At 38.2% G+C, this 18,653-nt stretch overlaps 1 protein-coding gene across 2 annotated transcripts in view; it reads left to right on the top strand.

The window, feature by feature from the left end:
• Positions 1–18,653, top strand: part of TMPRSS15 (transmembrane serine protease 15) — a 92,038-nt gene that overhangs the window by 43,048 nt on the left and 30,337 nt on the right. For both annotated transcript variants that reach the window (XM_087817926.1, XM_087817927.1), the window contains 6 exons: positions 840–945; positions 1,240–1,390; positions 3,349–3,484; positions 10,691–10,780; positions 13,722–13,847; positions 15,722–15,862. In XM_087817926.1, coding sequence (XP_087674052.1) covers positions 840–945; positions 1,240–1,390; positions 3,349–3,484; positions 10,691–10,780; positions 13,722–13,847; positions 15,722–15,862 — 750 coding nt within the window. The remainder of the gene's footprint in view (positions 1–839; positions 946–1,239; positions 1,391–3,348; positions 3,485–10,690; positions 10,781–13,721; positions 13,848–15,721; positions 15,863–18,653) is intronic.

The raw sequence follows: 18,653 nt of genomic DNA, 5'->3' as shown, positions 1-18,653 counted from the left end.
TATTTATCTAATATTTTATTTGCTTTATATTTTGTTACCTGATTTGTATTTTCTGTCATCATGTATGAGCTGCAAACTAAGAACAAAAAAAAATTAAACTCCCCTAAGAAACTGTGTTCTCACCCCAGTAACTCTTCCACACTTCAAATGACTCAAATCATTGGTTGGAATAATGAATTTCAGATCGCAGAGCACTTTATTCGGTAGCTTGGGCGATTTAGAAAGCTTTTATGTGGATGAGCACGTTGCCTGCTTCTCTGTGATCTGATTAGTTCTCAGTCATATGGAAGATGGAACCATTCTAAAATTAGGTAACTTCTTATTTAGAGAAATGCAGTGCAGTCAGTAGAATAAAAAACTGATGGTCTCTGAAACTTTAACTTTGTCTTAGAATCTGTATTTAAATACTTGCATGTTTCAGGAGATATTCCACCAGTATATCTCAATACCCTTATGGACTGACTGTCTCTAAAGAGTGAAATAATTAAAACATCTAATAAATGGGAATTAAAGAGGTATTTGCACGTGGTAATATGATGGAGCGAGCGTATCGAGTCACTCACTAAGTCAGAGTCTGTATATTCTTAGCAGTGCCCCGGTTCAAGGCTCTTGTTTTACAAATTGGAAGGTCCGGAGTTGAGAAGTGATTTTCCTAAATAACCACTGGTTATGCCAGAGATGCTGCCTTCTGGGTTTCAGCCTAGTGTCCTTTTCACTCTACCTAAATACATTTCCTTATATTTTCAACTTAAAGTCGTTCTTTTCTGCTTATGAATATCTCATACAATGAAAATGCTAACATTTAAGTGAAGTAAAAGTTGGCATTGTCATTTTTACAGGATTTTACATTTCCACCCCAACTGGACCAGGAGGGAGGCGAGAAAGAGTGGGGCTTTTAAGTCTGCCTTTGAACCCCACATTGGAACCAGTCTGCCTTAGTTTCTGGTACGTTGTAGGCCCATGTTAAGTGCCATATTATTGAATGAGTAGCATCACCTTTCTCGGTTGCCAGGCTCACATTTCGCTAAGATGTTATCCCAATTTTAATGAATTTTCCATTAACTTTGCAATTGATAAAGAAAGAAAATGTTGGGAGACTCTCCACCCCATCGCCACCAACTCCTTCATCCAAAGGAAAAGGGAGTATCTCACAGACAATTAAGGACTTAGAAGAAGCCATAAATGCCTTTATTCTAATGTTGTAGGAATCCAATCCCTTTTTGCTTGTTTCTAAACTAGGTATCACATGTATGGTGAAAATGTCTATAAATTAAGCATTAATGTCAGCAACGAACAGAACATGGAGAAGATAATTTTCCAAAAGGAAGGAAATTATGGACAAAATTGGAATTATGGACAAGTAACGATAAATGAAACAGGGGAATTTAAGGTTGGCAAAATACTTTGTTTCAAAATCATTTATTTGTATTCTAAAAGTGGCAATACAAGTATAGTTTATGGTAATGTGATGAAAGAAAATTATTTTCTGAATACAGCCAATTCTCTACTTTCATAACCTACCTTCTGTTTTTAATCTTTGAGTGCCTCTATTTTTATTCACTGACTTATTAAAAACCACTTATTGAGAAATGATTGACCTCAGGATAGTACTACTTATAAAGAGCCATAGTATCTGCAGATACCTTGTAGGATATTTCAGCTTTTTTCAGCAACTTTCTAGCACAAGCTAACTGCGCCCTCCTATGCCCCTGCCTAACTAGGACTTCCAACCTTTTACAAGTACCACCCAGATCAGCCCTCCACTTTTCCAGGGAGTATCTTTGCCTATTAGCACATCCACACCCGCCAGTATCCATCCACCCTGCCTCACCCTGACTTAATCTCCATTTCCTTTAAAAACAAATCCTATGAGCTGTATCACTGGGAAACTTCCAATCATTTATTTCACATTAGGGTGAGTTAATTTTTCAGATAACAGCTTAATGTGTTCTCTTCCTAAGGGTGTTTGCAATTAAAATATGGGGTAATATAGGCTAATAGTTTGACCAAATTAGCAATGTTTTAATTGGGTAACTTCAAGACCAGAGAGTATAACTTTCAGAAGATGTATTTTTGGATCCACTTTGTCATCAGAAGGCTTCAGTTTTTCCTGTGACCTCGTGTAAGGCAGCCAATAATCACCGACCCTCATCTGCATTCCTCTCTTCTTTTTTTCTTTGGATTCTGTTCTTTCATTCTGAGAAGTCCTTTTATCTCCACCTTTGGTTGTTTTCTGAGAGTTCAAGGAAGGGTAAAGGAAACGGAGCCTCAAGGGAACACCGAGCTTGGAGAAGCAGGGACATAAGTACTGCGGTGGCCAACTCTGATTCAACTCACTGAACACATTTTTTTAAGTAATAAAACTGGAGCAACTTTTGCAAAGTTAGCTCATCAAGCAGGATGACAGCGTGAAATTCTATAAATGTTTTCACCTTGGTTTTGCCACTTTGTTGTGAAATCTTGAGCAAATCACATAAGTTTCTTTGAAATTTAGGTTGCACGTACACAAAAGGGAAAAAATCATCTCTATTTGGAATGGTGCCTGCCGCGAAGTAGGTGCAATGAATGAGCAAATGAGTGAATAGATGACTGTGTAGTAATGCTGGAAAAATTAAATGAGATAAAGTATGTGCCTAGCATAGCAATTAGCATATAACAGGTATTCAGTTTCTGTCTTTTCTCTACAACACGGGAGAGGATTCAAGAAAGTCCAGCTAAAAATAGCCACTGTCCTTAAGATCCTAATATGTTTCATGTGACCCCTGACCTTTCTCCCAAGTCCGGGTCTGTGTCCTCTGGGCATCACACTCACACAGTATCTCACCCAGCTTTCTGGGTAAACTATAACCAGTACCAGGTGGCCCTAAATGATCAAACTGTACTCATAGTTTCGCCTGTCCCCTTTTCTCCAATTTAAATGATCAAATCAGTGTATTTTTGTTTTAGGGCTTATGTGCTCTGAGAAAGCAAACAGCTAGCTACTTGGATTTCTAATATCGTTGGGAGAAGAATCGGAGAAGTTTGCTCTCCCCTGCTAGGTGTATGCAAGACAGAGAACAATGGGGTCTGACAGCATTGTGAGAGAGGCAGAGACAGAGAGAAGCGGTGGCGACACCGCCTCACTCAGAAGGAGGGCGCTGTTGGAAATTCAGATTATATGAGCAGAACAAAGTAGCTGGTTTCAGCAGAAGGGCCTTGAGAAGCACGATCCGTCAGTGTTTCCCTGTGCAGAAACCTGTTCTCGGATATTTGGAGATGGCAGTATTGGTTCTGCAGACACTATTAGGCCACAGGAAGAGTCAGGTCAGAGAATATGTGAGTGGAATCATTTCATTCTCTGAATTACAGGTTTCTTTTAATGCTTTTAAAAACAAGCTCCTGAGTGACATAGCGTTGGATGACATTAGCCTAACATATGGGATTTGCAATGAGAGTCTTTCTCCAGAACCAACTTTGGTCCCAACTCCTCCACCAGAACTTCCTAGTAAGTAACCTTAACATGCCTTTTCTCTAATTAAGTTATTAATATTTTCAAGTAGATCTTTCTTTGGCTTATTTTTTTTTTATATCTTGACCTAGTGTTTTTTCACTGGAAATCAAAGACTTTAAAATATAAGTAAAATAGAAGGCAGCAAGACAGTGCATGTTATACACATAAACCCATAATTAAAACCACTCAGTACACTTTTATGTATCACAGGCATGATCATTTTGATACCTTTTCATTTTTGAAAATAACGAGAGTGCTCATTTCCATTCTTTTTTCACCGGAATACAAGCTAACCCTCTATTGTCCCTGCAGCACGTAGCATGGCCTATAGGCTTTTGGGAACAAGCTTTAAGATGTTTATAGCCTTCTTAAGCAGTGATGTTAAGATCTCAAAAAGAGTTTCGTTCAGCCTGAAACCCAGCAAGCCCATGTCCAGAATACTTCAATAATAGTGAGTGGGCCTGGACTTTGAATATGTAGGCCTAGGTCAACACAAAAGACTTGGGTCTTGAAACGGTGACCCTGTGAAGCCTTGCACCTCGCTTCCTCCGCGGAGCCACTGCTGTGTTGCAGTTGAGCAGTTGGCCAGGCTTCTGGGTGTCCTATGGGATCTTTTAACTCAAAAGAATGAAGTGGAGCCTGTGTCTACCGTTGCTCTTAAGTCGAATCGGAAACACAACATTTCAAAGGCAAAGGGACATCGCTGTTCATCTTATCCATGTCAAAGCAGACAATGACTTCATATCACTTTCAGAATATGAGATTCAACAGCAAAAAGAAACCCACAATGATAAATGAAATCAAACACCCATTGTTCCTTTATTGGGATGTTTTCACGGCACTGTAGTTTTAATGCAGAAGCTTCCCTTTTGTGTTCGGAGTATGGTGTTGGAGCTGATCTGGCTCCACAGCTTTGCTTGCGTGAGGCCTTATGGATGTTTCTGTTCTGCTGCGGAGCTGAGCTCATAACCAGCACTTGCTCCAGTTCTCGTTTCCTTCCCAGCACACTTGAAACTCTTCCCATAGTCACATCAGCAAATCAATTTGGCAAAACTGTCCGAATTTGGTTTTACTTCCAAAACTCTATATTTTCCTACTCTCCAATCTTTAAGTTAAAAATAAATTAAGACTTTTTATTTATTTAAATATATCTTTATGGATTTCAGAGAGAGGAAAGGGGAGGGAGAGAGATAGAAACATCCATGATGAGAGAGTCATTGATGGGCTGCCTCCTGCTCTCCCCCAACTAGGGATGGAGCCCACAACCTGGGCATGTGCCTTGACCGGGAATGGAACCCCGATCGCCTGGATCCTAGGTCGACGCTCAACCGCTGAGCCACGCCCACCGGGCTGGATTAGATTTTTTAGATGAGTGGTGTTAACAACTCAGAAGCTCTGACGGTCACTGAGTGGTGTTTGAGACCATGTAAAAGATGAGCTGCTGTTAGGGTAAGGATAGTATTTACATTTTCATACTGGTCTCAGGAGACCATATTGAAAGTGCACTTACATCCCACCAAAAGGCTGATTTACAATTACTCTCTTGTGTATTAACATATTTAGATGCTTATAGGGGTTATACATAAATTCCTTAATATTTCAAACACTCATTCTAGTTTTATAAATATCTGCTACGTACAAAGTACCTCATAAAAAATGTAAGACGTAACAATAACCACTGATACATGAAAAAAAGTAAACATAATTCATATAAATAAATATTAAAAGCAATATATAATTATGTGCCCCTAAAAGTAATAAATGAAAGAGGTAAGAGATAGAAAACTTTGGAGAAGAGGGTGTGACTGGAGAAGGCTTTAAAGAAATATTAAGATTAAGACATGGGATGACACAACATTGAAGCAAAAGCAGGAAAGTACCATGTATTCTCATTAAACAACATGGGCCACAAACCTGTGGTAAGAAGTGAATTTCTTGACACCAAACACTAGGTCTAGTTCACCTTTGCTTCCTGAGTGACTGGTTCTTAATATTAAATAGATTATGAATAATAGCATTAAATTGCTTTATATGTGAAGGAAGTATCTCTCTCTCTATTTTGTCTGTGTTTTTCTCTTGGTGGCACAAACATTTTTGCCAAACAAAAGTTTGATACAAGAACTAAAGCTTGGAAATGATGGTGGGGATGGGAGTGGAGAAAATATCAGCATGAGCACAATAATTTGAGCTTTGTGGCACTGTTTTAAAATTGTCTCATTTTCTTTTGTGTGGTGCCTCACACCCTGCCTGCCTAATATCTAAAACATTTTCATGCAGAACCTAAAAGCAAATTATAATTATTAAAATCCCTCTTGGTTTGATGAATAACTCCTATGGATACCAAGTATTGGCAATATCTTGTTATTTTGATACTAGATTCATTTAAAACAATGTTTCCTCGGTAATCCTTTCTGCCAGCATGTTCTAGTCATCAGTAAGTGGCCAAGAAGAAAAAAAAGTTTAGGTGGCAGTAACATAGTTATAGGTTTGATATTTTAAAAGTAACAAACCTCATTACCTAAAATAGAAAATTTGAGATCATTTTTGTATATAATATTATACATATAAATAAAACTTTAAATATTGTTTTCCATTTTAAAATTTACCTATATAATTCATACAATCCTCATATCTATTCTAGTCAGAAAGAGAGATAATACTACAATGTCAAGGAAGTATGAGATCCCTGCATATTTTAATAACAGGGACTGCAGAATAGGCCATCTGATTTCAATATATAAACTTCAGAATTTTCCCAGAGCGTACTTGTTTCAGTTTCCAAATGGTTCACTTCAGGGCAATATTTAGCACAGCAGAAAATGTTAATTACCATCAAATGCATTCTGAACAATTTCATTCTAATGCCGTTTGCAGTTGGTTCAGTGAAATTCTTATTTGAGCCGAGCTTTCCTGGTTCCAGATCACTGGTTTGTTTAAGCAGAAATAAAAGGAAACCTTGGCTCACTGGCTAATAGCCTTTCTTGAGCTTGTATTGTGCATTTAAATAAGAAAGTAGTTCTAGACAAGTAACCCAGGAGAAAAGATCAGGTTCCTCCCTTGTCCCTAGGAATCTGTGTTATGCCTAGTTTGGGGACATGTAAGTTCAGTTTTCATGACTACAGGACTTCTTCTGTTTAGTTTCTTTAGTCACTCGACAATCGTTCCCTGTGACACTGGCACAAATAACTTAAATGCAGGGATTGTATTGAGAACACTTTAAAAAGTAAACATTTTATTACATAAGTACTGTGCCAATTTGCAGCACAATTGTAATGATTTGTGACGAGACACCTACTAAATAGAATAGGTATTTCTACAGTTTTGCTCTAGTTGGCCATTATTAAGCCATTTTTCCATCTCCAAAGACAAAATAAAAGTTAATTCATCGCCTGGCCAGGTGTGGCTCAGCGGTTGAGCGTCGACCTAAGATCCAGGAGATCGGGGTTCGATTCCCAGTCAGGGCACATGCCCGGGTTGCAGGCTCCATCAATGACTCTCTCATCATTGGTGTTTCTATCTCTCTCTCCCTCTCCTTTACTCTCTCTGAAATCAATAAAGATATATTTTTAAAAAATAATAAAAAATAAAAGTTAATTTATAAAGTTTCATAGGCATGACATTATACTTAGAGCTAAATAATCTAACTTTAGTCCTTCATGTGGAAATGAATCGGCACCTATCTCCCTCTTGTAACTGATGGCCATATTCCAACAGAACCTCTTGCCTTTTATATTATTAGTGTGACTTGATATTCAAACCCCTAGCAAATAACATTGTTTACTCATACACTTCAGTATAAATGTGTTTTTGGCTACTTTATTTTTTTATTCTTTTACTTTTGAAACTAATAGCCTACTTATTAGAGCTATCATCGGCTACATTGCTATCACAAATACAATGTAAACCATGAGGAATGAACATTTGAACTTTACTGTCATACATTTAATACAAATACTACCATCATGGCTGGGTACTATAACCTGTTATTAGAAATATAAATTTTTATAAACAGAGCACAAATTTTGATAAGAGATTTTGTATTACAACCTAAACTTCCACAATGTTTTCTGCAGTACTGTATGATTGTGTGTTACTGTGATAATGATGATAACGATGTTTGTTTTACCAAACGTCTTTAATTTGAAACTTCTTGTAAATGAGAGCTGGACTCTCCTCCTCTTAGGAAGGAGGAGACACTTCATAGGAAATGTCTCCACATTGACACGTACCTCATAGAGGTCACAGGCCCCTCCTGGCATAGTAAGAAATTAATCAGAAGGCAAATCTTTGAGAACAGCTCCAAGAAAAGAAAAAAAAAAAAAAAAATGAAAGTTTAATAACTAAATGAATGGAGTTCCCTGCACCAGACAGGCTGTTTGACTCGCTTTGTCTGGGTGGAGACGGTTTATCTGATAGCACAGCATGACTGCGACACCCGGAATCACATTTCATGAGTCGCTGGCTCCTCTAGGAAGAAGCACATGCTGCATTTCCACTATAGCAACACCACCATTAAAATAAATCGTGTCATCAGATGTAGAATGGCTGAAAGTGCTTTTGTCATTCCTTACAGCCATTTGTATTCAGAGTAACTGATATTTCTTATCAAGTCAGAGATCAAAGATCTATCTCCCTGGTTAGTTATTTGATATAAAGTTATACTTGAAATGCATTTCCAGAAAGAGTGAATTTTCCAAGACTTCTGTTTGGCGCAGAAATGCTATGTAAACTGCCTGCCTTGACAGGCTTAACAGTTACACTTGACAACATTTGGGTTCTGGTTGTATGTTTATTGAAGACCCACCTACACATCTACCTGTAATGTACTATTAAGTGTTTACTTATGTAAAAATTCAATGCATTCTCTAAAATGTCAGCTAGTAGGAGTAGCTGATTTTGAAATTTTTCTATACCTTGAAGAGAGAATGAGAATAATCATTAAAAATCAGCAACAGCAACAACAGCAAAGAAGATAAAAACCTCACTGGCCACACTCGTGAGCTGGGAAAAGCTGGTCTTCCCGTCTTCAATCTGCAATGTCCTTTTGTCCCTGCACCTACAGTCTCTTCTCCCTGTTTCACTGAAGATTGAAGGACGCATTCGTGGCTCTTAGAATTATTAAAATTAAATGGGAGGAAAGCAGTTGTGGCAGATTCTTCTACAGAAACCTTTGCAAGACAATTAGTCACAAAATCAAGGGGAGGAACAGCTGCTGTGGGAGCGTGAGAGCCCCTTAGCCTCCCTCTCGCCTTTTCCAGGGGACAACCTGCTCCTACTCCCATTATCACTCGTCTATGTCTCAAATAGCTCCTTCAGTGACCTGCGTACAGGGCTTTCCTCCCTCCCGATCTATCCACGATCGACCTTGTTGGTGGTGCTTTCTTTCACGTTCCCTTCGCCCCTCCTTCTCGCTGTCTGTACCCATCAAGAGTATGTCAGATACCCATCAAGTGCCACTACTCAGGCTCATTCTAAACCCTACCTGTGGCTTGGACCAGATGGTCAAAATGATTCCGGGTTTAATCAGCCCAATAGGAGATAGCAGCATGCTGTGGGATAAGCCTGTGATTAACTGAGTTGAAGTTTTGACTTTGACACTAAGCAAAAGTACACAGCGTTAGCAAGTAACTGAATACCTACAATGCTCAGATCGTCCACTTAAAATAGAAATAATATTAGTACTTCCCTAATCCACAAGTATGCATTGGAAACCACTACTGAATGTGCCAGGTACTGTGTAGGCAATCGTCATAAATTATGTCTGATTTTTACAACAACCTTGAATATCTCTAATGTATATCTTTTTTATATATGAGAAACCCAAGTCTCAAGCAGACAAGCAACTGATGCAGAGGGACAGTTTTAACCCACCAGCTCTAACAAACCTTCCTTTTATGCACATGTTCTTTTCCCAAGTGAGGTAATGTTCATGGAAACACTCAAGGTTTTTAAGAGGTTTTATTATTCTTACTAAGCTCACCTGGGTCCAGACAAGCCTGGCCCACGAGGGCATATAAGGTAAACCAGGCCCTGCCTCCCTGCAGAATAAGATAGTTTGGCAATAATGCTACTCTCAAGCCACATAACTGCCTCTCTGTCCCATCAGATACATCGTGAACCCAAATCTAAGAGGTTTATTATATACGTATTTGGAAGATGCACATGACTTTCCCAGGATCCACATAAATAAGGCAGATGAGTCGTAAAAGAGAGAAAAAGAAGAGGGTATGGCCAAGGCACTGCCATAGGTGCAGAGATACTTAATTATTCCCCTGTCATCTGATTTCTGTCTTATTGGGAGTAAATAATTCCAGTGGAGAGCCTGCTTTAGTAATTGGGAAAATATATACTTATCCCAGTTTTCTGTATTCTTCAAATTAGGTTCTTTGATTCTTTTGATCTTAAATGTCACATGATAATAAAAATGAGAATTGGGATACCAAAGGTAGTTTATGAGTTTTACATTACTTTAGAATTTTCTTCTAATAAGCAAGAAGATAACCATATAAAGTATGCTAAGATCTTCACAAATTTAATCGACCTACTTAAAGCATCATACTTTTAACCGGAAATCTGTGCTCTACTTTGTTAATAAATTTGCATTAAGCTCAGTCCTAACTTGTCCCCTGGACCGTGTTGGATAGCAGGTCACTCTACGGCAATTATTAAGCAAGTGGAATTTCCATTTATCTCCCTTCCTGACAGTCAAATGCCTCAATAGACAGGATGGCGAAGATTCCCCTCTAACAAACAAAAGGGGGGAAGCAAGAAATGGCAAAATTAGCAATTCACTAGCCTTTCTCTTAAGAGAGTGGCACATATAAAATTTGTTCTATTGTAATACTTTTCTTTTTTTACTACAGAGAGTTAATACCTTACTCATGCAGCCTGTTATAAAAGGTGTTCAGCAAAAATGGTGTCCCTTGCCCAAATAATTTTGGAAAATGCTGCACACTATTAATCCCTCTTAGAAATTCACAAAGAACAGTGGAATAGTTAAGGTCTTGAGACATTTGTCAGCAAGGAGACCTATTTACCTGTATTTTTCCTTTCCTTAAGTTGCAAGATTTTCCTACCCACAAGTTCTAAAACTTATCTGTCAAAACCAAGAAATGCGATTGGAAAACTTCTAGCAAATAGTAGTACCGTTCTGAAATAGGCATTACATTACTAATGATTTTTCACTGTTTTCCTTTTCAGCGGACTGTGGAGGACCTTTTGAACTGTGGGAGCCAAATACAACATTTACTTCTATGAACTTTCCAAACAACTACCCTAACCTGGCTTTCTGTGAGTCATTTCTTTCCCAGGCCATGAGAAACTATTGTATATATCAAAGTTTCCCCTTGACACAGAAATGTAGATTGTAAATTTGTTATATTTGGATACATCTAGCACATTTATGAGGTTGCTTAATATAATGATAATAAGAATAACAATGATAAACTGCTAGCTTAAGCAATTATTTCAGGCCAGGCACTGTTTTAGTGCTTGATATACATTATCATTTTTTATATATTTTTATCGATTTCAGAGAGAAGGAGGGAGAGGGAGAGAGAGAGAGAAACATCAATCATGAGAGAGTCATGATCAGCTGCCTCCTGCACGCCCCTCGCTGGGGATTGAGCCCAAAATCCAGGCATGTGCCCTGACCGGGAATGGAATCATGATCTCCTGGATCATAAGTTGATGCTCAGCTGCTGGGCCACGCCAGCTGGACTTCATATATATTATTTTAGTCAATTCTCACAATAATTCTTTGAAGCAGGTGCTATTGTTATAATTCTCAAATTTAAAGGTTGCATAAATCAGTAAGTGAGAGAGTCAACCTTACCTCAGATACCACTCTCTCTTCTTCTTTTTTAAAGAATAGTTCATTGATTTTTAGAGAGAGAAGAAGGGAGAGAGAGAGAAACATCGATGTGAGAGTGCAACATCACTCGGCTGCCTCCTGCACAACCCCACCGGGGACTGAGCCAGCAACCTGGGCATGTGCCCTTGACCGGGAATCGAACCGGCAACCTCCTGGAGCCCAGAATGATTCCAAACCAACTGAGCCAGACCAGCCAGGCCCACACATCCCTTTCTTAATTGCTCTCTTTGATTATACATAAAATGCCCATGGTGTATATAACAAGTTTGTAATTCCATAGAATAGTCAGTGAAAAGTATAATCAGGAAAGAACTCATTGTGACGTCCACACCTTTTGCAGCTATGGACTAGAGTCAATGAAGCAGCTAGAGTAATGTGATTAAATTCCCAGTAAAAAGATGAAATAATAAAAAAGATCACCTAAAAAAAATATAAGTCTAGTGAGAAGATGGGTTAGCACAAAGCCTATCTCTAGATCATTACTCCTAAATGGAGAAGTTCATTTGAGCTGGGTAGAAATTGTGTTAAAGATGCAGATTCCCAGCCCTACGAAAATTCCACGTTAGTCCGGGAAACAGACTTTTTCTTCCCATGGCCACACCCAGTTAGCACCAGGGATCTGAACAGAGACTTCTGCCAGTGAAAGAAATGCCCCAATGACAGTGAAAAATATGTTGCTGGAAACTGTCAACTTTTCTCGCTTCGAAGGATCCAGAGATAGGTATCACTTCTGTAGAATAGCAGAGTCACTGTTATAGGGAGATATCTGATTAAAAAAATAAACAGCCATTAATCTAATTTGACTTGTTTGGGGAACCAGAGATTATCATCTGTGCTTCACACTGAAGACATCATTTAAACATATCACTTGTGCAAAGCGATGCTCTAAAACATCTGAAAGCCGGTGGAACCCTGGAAGCACAATTTCAAGAAATATATTAAATGTATTGACTTATTCCACAAGCACTTTATTTGTTAGGCACTGAAGTAAGTAAAGAGGAAACAAATCATTTAGTCTGGGCGAAGTTTCAGATAGGCCGTCAGGCGCTGCAGAAGGTCCACGGTGCTGTTAGACTCACGACAAAGCAGCGTGCTCCGGAGGGACACGAGAGGCGTGCGACACACGGGAAGTCCAGGGGTTAGGGGACATGGTGTTTTTCTTGAACCTCCAAGCAAAATTAAGGAGTGGTAAAAAACGAAATCGAGGTGTGAAGGAATCTCGCGCCGGTTTGGGTTTCATCCCGAGAGCACGGGAGAATTCAAATGGTTTACATGAAAATAGTGATAAACTCAAGCGTGCCTTTTAAATGAATCCATCTGGCCGGCAGGATCAGAGGTCGAGGACAGGGGAAGAGGGCCATCAGCGTGGCCAGTTAGGAAATGAGAAATGACAGCGACCTAAATTCATAGAGTGGCAGTGGAGACTCAGCAGTGAGCGAGGCGGGGGGACGTAGGAAGGGTCGGCTGGCCGGGGTGACGGGGGCCTGGCGGGAGCAGCAGGCCAAGGGGGTGCGGAGGCCTCTGGTGCACACAGCTGTGGGCCGATCATCAGTGGAGCCGTTCACTCGGACGGAAAGAGTAAGAGAAATGAGTTCAGGAAGGAAATGATTCTGTATTCTACTTATTACGTGTTGCACTGGAGATACATACATTCCCACACAGTAAATAATGGGATAGATGTGTATGCTCAAAAAAAGTGCAGAAAGCACAGACTTGGAAGTCATCACTGCGCCGATGAAATGGCCTTTCTTAAGAGTGAGTGAGAACACGTACAAGATGCGGGAAGGCCTAGAGCAGACTAAAGAATAAACTGTTTAAGGAATCAATAAAGAACAAGGAGTGTTTATTGATACCAAGGCTAGTAATTTTGTTTTGTTTTGTTTTCAAAATGAACTACCAGTGAACAACATGTTTAAATAATGGCAAAATTACTTAAAGAAATAACAAAGTTTTCTCGCCCTGCAAACTGCATTTTAATCGCTTCATTTTCCTCTAAACTGACTCATGAAAACTAAGGTAAACGGAACTAGAATATTAAATCTTTGATATATATAAAAGACGGTAGGAGCAAAATACTATTTGTAAGCTTTGATTAAAGTATCCTATTTTATATAAAATAAAACGAATTCAGTTGTAGTAAATCACTTCAAATTTTATTGAAATTTTACTATAAATATTCACGACCACACCAATATATTTCTTCATACACATAAAAAAACAACAGTTTGGAGTATTGGTTTTCATAAAGTGGAAAAAAAATCTTTGAAAATGATTTCAAATTCTCAAGAGAATGAAGCTTTTAAAGGAACTAAAAAGAAGCATGTTCTAAACTAAGTGTTGCTATTTATTACTTTTAAGGTGTTTGGAATCTAAATGCACAAAAGGGAAAAAACATTCAACTTCATTTTCAAGAATTTGACTTGGAAAATATTGCAGATGTAGTTGAAATCAGAGACGGTGGAGGAAATGATTCCTTGCTCTTAGGTAAGTCTGCAGTTTAAATATTGTGGAGGTTGTACGGCTCAAGACGTTGGACTGATGGAGAGAGCATTTCTCAATAAATGTAATCACTTTTACAACTAACACACGGTAGAGTAGCATGGTGTATTTTATGTGAGACTTTTAATTTGGGAGTGTGCGCAATGATGATAGACTAATATTCTTGAACATTCTTGGCAAACCAGGATTAATATTTTTAAGTCAGCTACTCCTACTAGCTGGTGTTAATTCCCTACAATAAACATTACTCTTTGGAGACTAAGAGCTAAAGACATCTGTTATGCAGTTTTCTATGCATTACATGCACATCAGATGTCCAAAGATGGCTATTAAATCAAATGTTATTTCATATCCAACTAACAAAACAAATTGTGTTTGTTATGCAAAATATTAAAATAATGTTTATTTTATATTTTATTATTATTTTGATTATCTATGTCTCTAGTACTCGCTGCTTCTAATAAGTATCGGAAAATGATTCAACAATTGGCCAAAGTTGATTTTTCCCCACAATCTATTATCATTAATTTTTTTAAATAAACATGGGAAAATGTACTATTCTAGAGGAAATTATTGTACCTAGATTATAAAATATATGTTAACATAATAAAAATCTGTCAAATATAATAGCTAATACCTTACTTAACTACTACCAATTTTTAAGACAGACATATCTCTAGATAAGTCATAAAGTATGAAAATGTATAAAGGGCCAACCAGAATGCACAAACAACACACTTCACAAGCAAAGGCATTTTGTCTAACTGTGCTTTGGACTCACATTAACCGTTGCTTATAAAATCTGGCCCGACACATTCAGGCTGCAATGACATGAACACTGAGACCAATGGAAAGTGCTGAGGGCACTTTCCATAGGGTCAGAGTGGTGGAGAGGGTTCCCCAGTTACACTAATCCAATACCCGCTATGTGGGTTTCTTCAGCAAAATCCCACAAAGTTCTAGAATACAAGCTTCCTGTGAGAGGATTTTCAGAGCCACTCACAGGACAAATAGTGCAAGAATCAGTGGGGCTAGGAGGTTGATGCTAGAAAGAACTGAGGAAAGAAAGCCAAATTTGATTTTCTTCTATACAATTATAAAAACATTTTGAGTAGTTTTCCCATTTTAGGGGGTTACATTGTCCTTCTAATAAAAACTTCAGTGTTCTCATGATCTAAGGAAAAATCGTTTTTTAATCATTTCATGTCTTATGTTTACATAAATCATGGAAAAGTAATAAGGATTCCAAAAGGATCTCAGAATCATAGTTTTCAAATTTGTTGGCAAAAAGTTCTTCTGAAACAGGATTGATTTTAGGGTTTCCAAAATGTAAATTATTTAATAATATGAGTGTATTTTTAATTAGCTTAAGCCTTTATTGTTTAGTAAAGAGTAATTCATTGTTTATGCAGCCCCCAAATCACAGGGGTTAGTGCAAAAAAATTTGAAAATCACCACTTAGGTTTATATAACCTGTTTCTAATTAATTCATTCTTCAGATTGTGTTAATGATTCAACTCACAAAACATGTCAAATAAGCTTGGACATAATTATTAAGGGAGACTATAATCTCTGTTGTTTCATAATGGTCTTTAGAAGCATCCAAATAATCATTTTTCTGGGCTAGCATGAGCTTGAATAGTAGTGGTGCTAATCAGCCAACCAGTGTTATGAGTAATTCATCATTAAGTTATAGAGCCACAGAACCTCAAGTAATATTTGGAATAGATCAATAGAGAAGTTGGCTTCCAAGAAGCAATGTACAAAATGTAAAAGGATGTACACATCACATGGAACTGAGAAAAAGGGTATATTTTCTTCTAGATCATCTCACCGTTTCTCGTTTTCCTTTGGAGCAGCTGTGTACACAGGGCCTGGTCCAGTAAAGGATGTGTTCTCAACCACCAACAGAATGACTGTGCTTTTCATCACTAACAATGTACTGGCCAAAGGGGGATTTAAAGCCAACTTCACTACTGGCTATGGCCTGGGGATTCCAGGTCAGTGCACTCAGGGTCATGTGTTGCATTGTAACTTTTGGAGCAAAACGATAAAAGCATGTAGGACTTCAAGGCCTAAGTACATTTCAATGTTTGCATTCTAAAACACTCATTTTTCCTCATCTTAACAAAGATTTTCTTCCTCCCTTTACATCTATTTAACTGCTATCTGAAAATATTGAAAGCAGGAATCCATATCGTTTTTCAGCTGATCTATCTGCCCTCCGCTGGTGTGCAAAAAGTCATGAATTTTACTCACTGAAGAGGGCCATTTAAACGTTAAAAATGGGATTGTCGGCGCTGTGAGGAAGGAGGACTGTCTGTCACATTCCCTTTGCCAAAAGCACTTTTAGAGAACAGCAGGGGAACAGGCAAGTGAGCTGTTTGAATGCCAACAACATCCAATTAAAAGATTAACATCATTAACTTCTTAGAGACAAGCAGTGTAAAGCCAGTTCTATGAAAGATGAAGGAATTTGATGCTGATTTTGGGCGGTATGCACAACCTTCTAACCTTATATTTTTATTATAACATAATTAGCGGGGGGGGGGGGGGACTACAAAATTGTTTCCTGCCTGTTCGTCCTGGTTCGTCTATATCCTTATACTCATCTCTGATCTAACTCTGCATTCAGCTATCTGCAGAGAACTTGTTCTCGCTTGCGGCTCCTCTTGGACTATGACTTTTCTTAGGCTACTGCCCAAGGCTCTGTGCTTCCCTCTAGGTGCAGATATGTCGGAGAGACACAATACAGGTGACTTCCTCCACCTATCTTTCCCTTGCACAGGAGGCTGTGGCCAGTTTGTCTTTAATTAGAATGTCTAGAAAAGAGGTAGGGTTGGAGCTTGGGTTCTCATCTGGCCAATTAGCTAATCCCAGAGCCATCTGTGCACGCCTGCCCTCCACTCAAGCTGCCTAGACCCTCCCTGCATCCCAGAAAGTTGTACACTTTCAGCTTTACAGCAAGTATGGAAGTTGGCCTGTATCTCACCTACCCTCGCCCTGAAGAGAAGCCGCAACGATTCTGAGCGTCTGTAATGGCTGTGCAGGAAAAACACAGGGCCACAATTTGAAAATAACAGGCATTTCCAAAGGAAAAGAGCTAGTCAGAACTAACAGCGAAAGATGTAACAGGAGGAAAATTATATAAATCCTGGATATGATCGAAGGGTCCTTAACACTCATGAAGTCTTACTGTTGGCTGTAAAATATCAATAAGCAGGAATCAGCATTATACCTTTCCTGTTTAAATTTTTAAATTCCAAGAGGAAAACGTTGGGTCAAATTCCTAAGCAGAATAAACATAATGACTTTCAAAAGGGTTAAAAATTAGACAAGCTTTATATTTTGCTCATTTCATAATGAATGCTTAAAAACAGTAGAGTGATATTTCTAAGTCTTTGAGGAGAAGCTGCTGCAACAAAAAATGTATAAGCATCAATCTCACTCACATTTGAATGCAATTGAATTATGTGTTCAGTTCTGCAACCTATCTGAAATTGAGCTAGCAAATACCTAATACCTATTCTATGCGAAGGAAGGTCTCCCAACTTTTTTCCAAGAATAATGCCATAGAAAGAACTTTTGAAAGAAGTATTATATTTTTAAAGAAATGGAGATGAACATTAAAACCAACTGAACTATAAAAAAACAAATAGCTCTAACCAAAAAGGGAGAAAATTTATTCATAACTCTGAACAATTGAAATGATTATCGGGCATTCCATCATCTGCAAAAGATAAAACATCTTAAAGCAAAATTTTAGAGAATGGTAAGTCTTTAAGCGTATATTTTAAATTGTAAGTGAGGAGGGAGGAAAGAAGTGGAGAAAGAATAGGTTGTGAAAAGGCAGAGAGCAACACATGTCTTTGATTAAAAATATTACAGTTACTGGCTTTTATCAGAGTTTTATAAGGAGATAAATACAACACCAAGAATTTTGAAAAATATTATAAGCCATTTCTAGTCAACATAAAAGCCAAAAGAGCATAATCTACTGCTTCCAACACAAAATAGATACCAGCTTTATGGTATAGAGGTGGTTTATGTTTATTTGCCCTTTTGCTAGATTTCAGCCACGATGATGATGTTATTTAGGAAGTAAATCATTTAGAGAAAATTCCCTCAAATGAAGTTAGAGCGAGTCGTCCATGACCATCACTGTGTGGTGAACATTCTGGGAATGCGTTTTCTCGCTCCTGGACACGGGACAGATGCTGCTAGGGAGCAGAAAATTGAGTGATTGAGTTGTCATCAGCACAATCTTCTCCCAGAGAGATTTTTAACACCAAAAAAAAACTGAAAAGCAATTATAGAAACAGGGAATTGGCAGTGGAAGATAATAAAGCTCGTAATGGAAAGAGAGGTTGGGCACACATATCTGCTTAGACTGGTGCTCTGCTTGGCTGGTCATTTTGGAAGAAGTATAAAAGGGATATCATAAATGTTCAGCATTTATATGCTTCATTTATCTTCTGAGATATTTTGGGGACAACTTCCAGAGTTTTTATTTGAAATGTAAAACAATTATATGTTTTTGTATCTCCTTTCTTTATTTTTAACACTGCCAGTTACATTCGACTAGAATGTATGAAATACAGATTTATTAAGATAAATATCTCCTCATGTCTCTTTTCTGATATTGAGGGTCTGCATTTGGAATTTAGTGGTCTTATCAGGCAACTGTGGAACTGGCAGCTGATTACATTGAAGAGTTTCGAGCCCTCCCTAGATTGTGGGGCCTGTGCCTTAGAGATCAATTCAGTTCCACTTAAAACCAAGCATATGTTG

This window comes from Miniopterus natalensis, chromosome 6 (genome assembly GCF_054644295.1).
Source record: "Miniopterus natalensis isolate mMinNat1 chromosome 6, mMinNat1.hap1, whole genome shotgun sequence".
Classification (NCBI taxonomy): domain Eukaryota; kingdom Metazoa; phylum Chordata; class Mammalia; order Chiroptera; family Miniopteridae; genus Miniopterus; species Miniopterus natalensis.
This window is presented reverse-complemented; position numbering and strand designations above follow the sequence as displayed.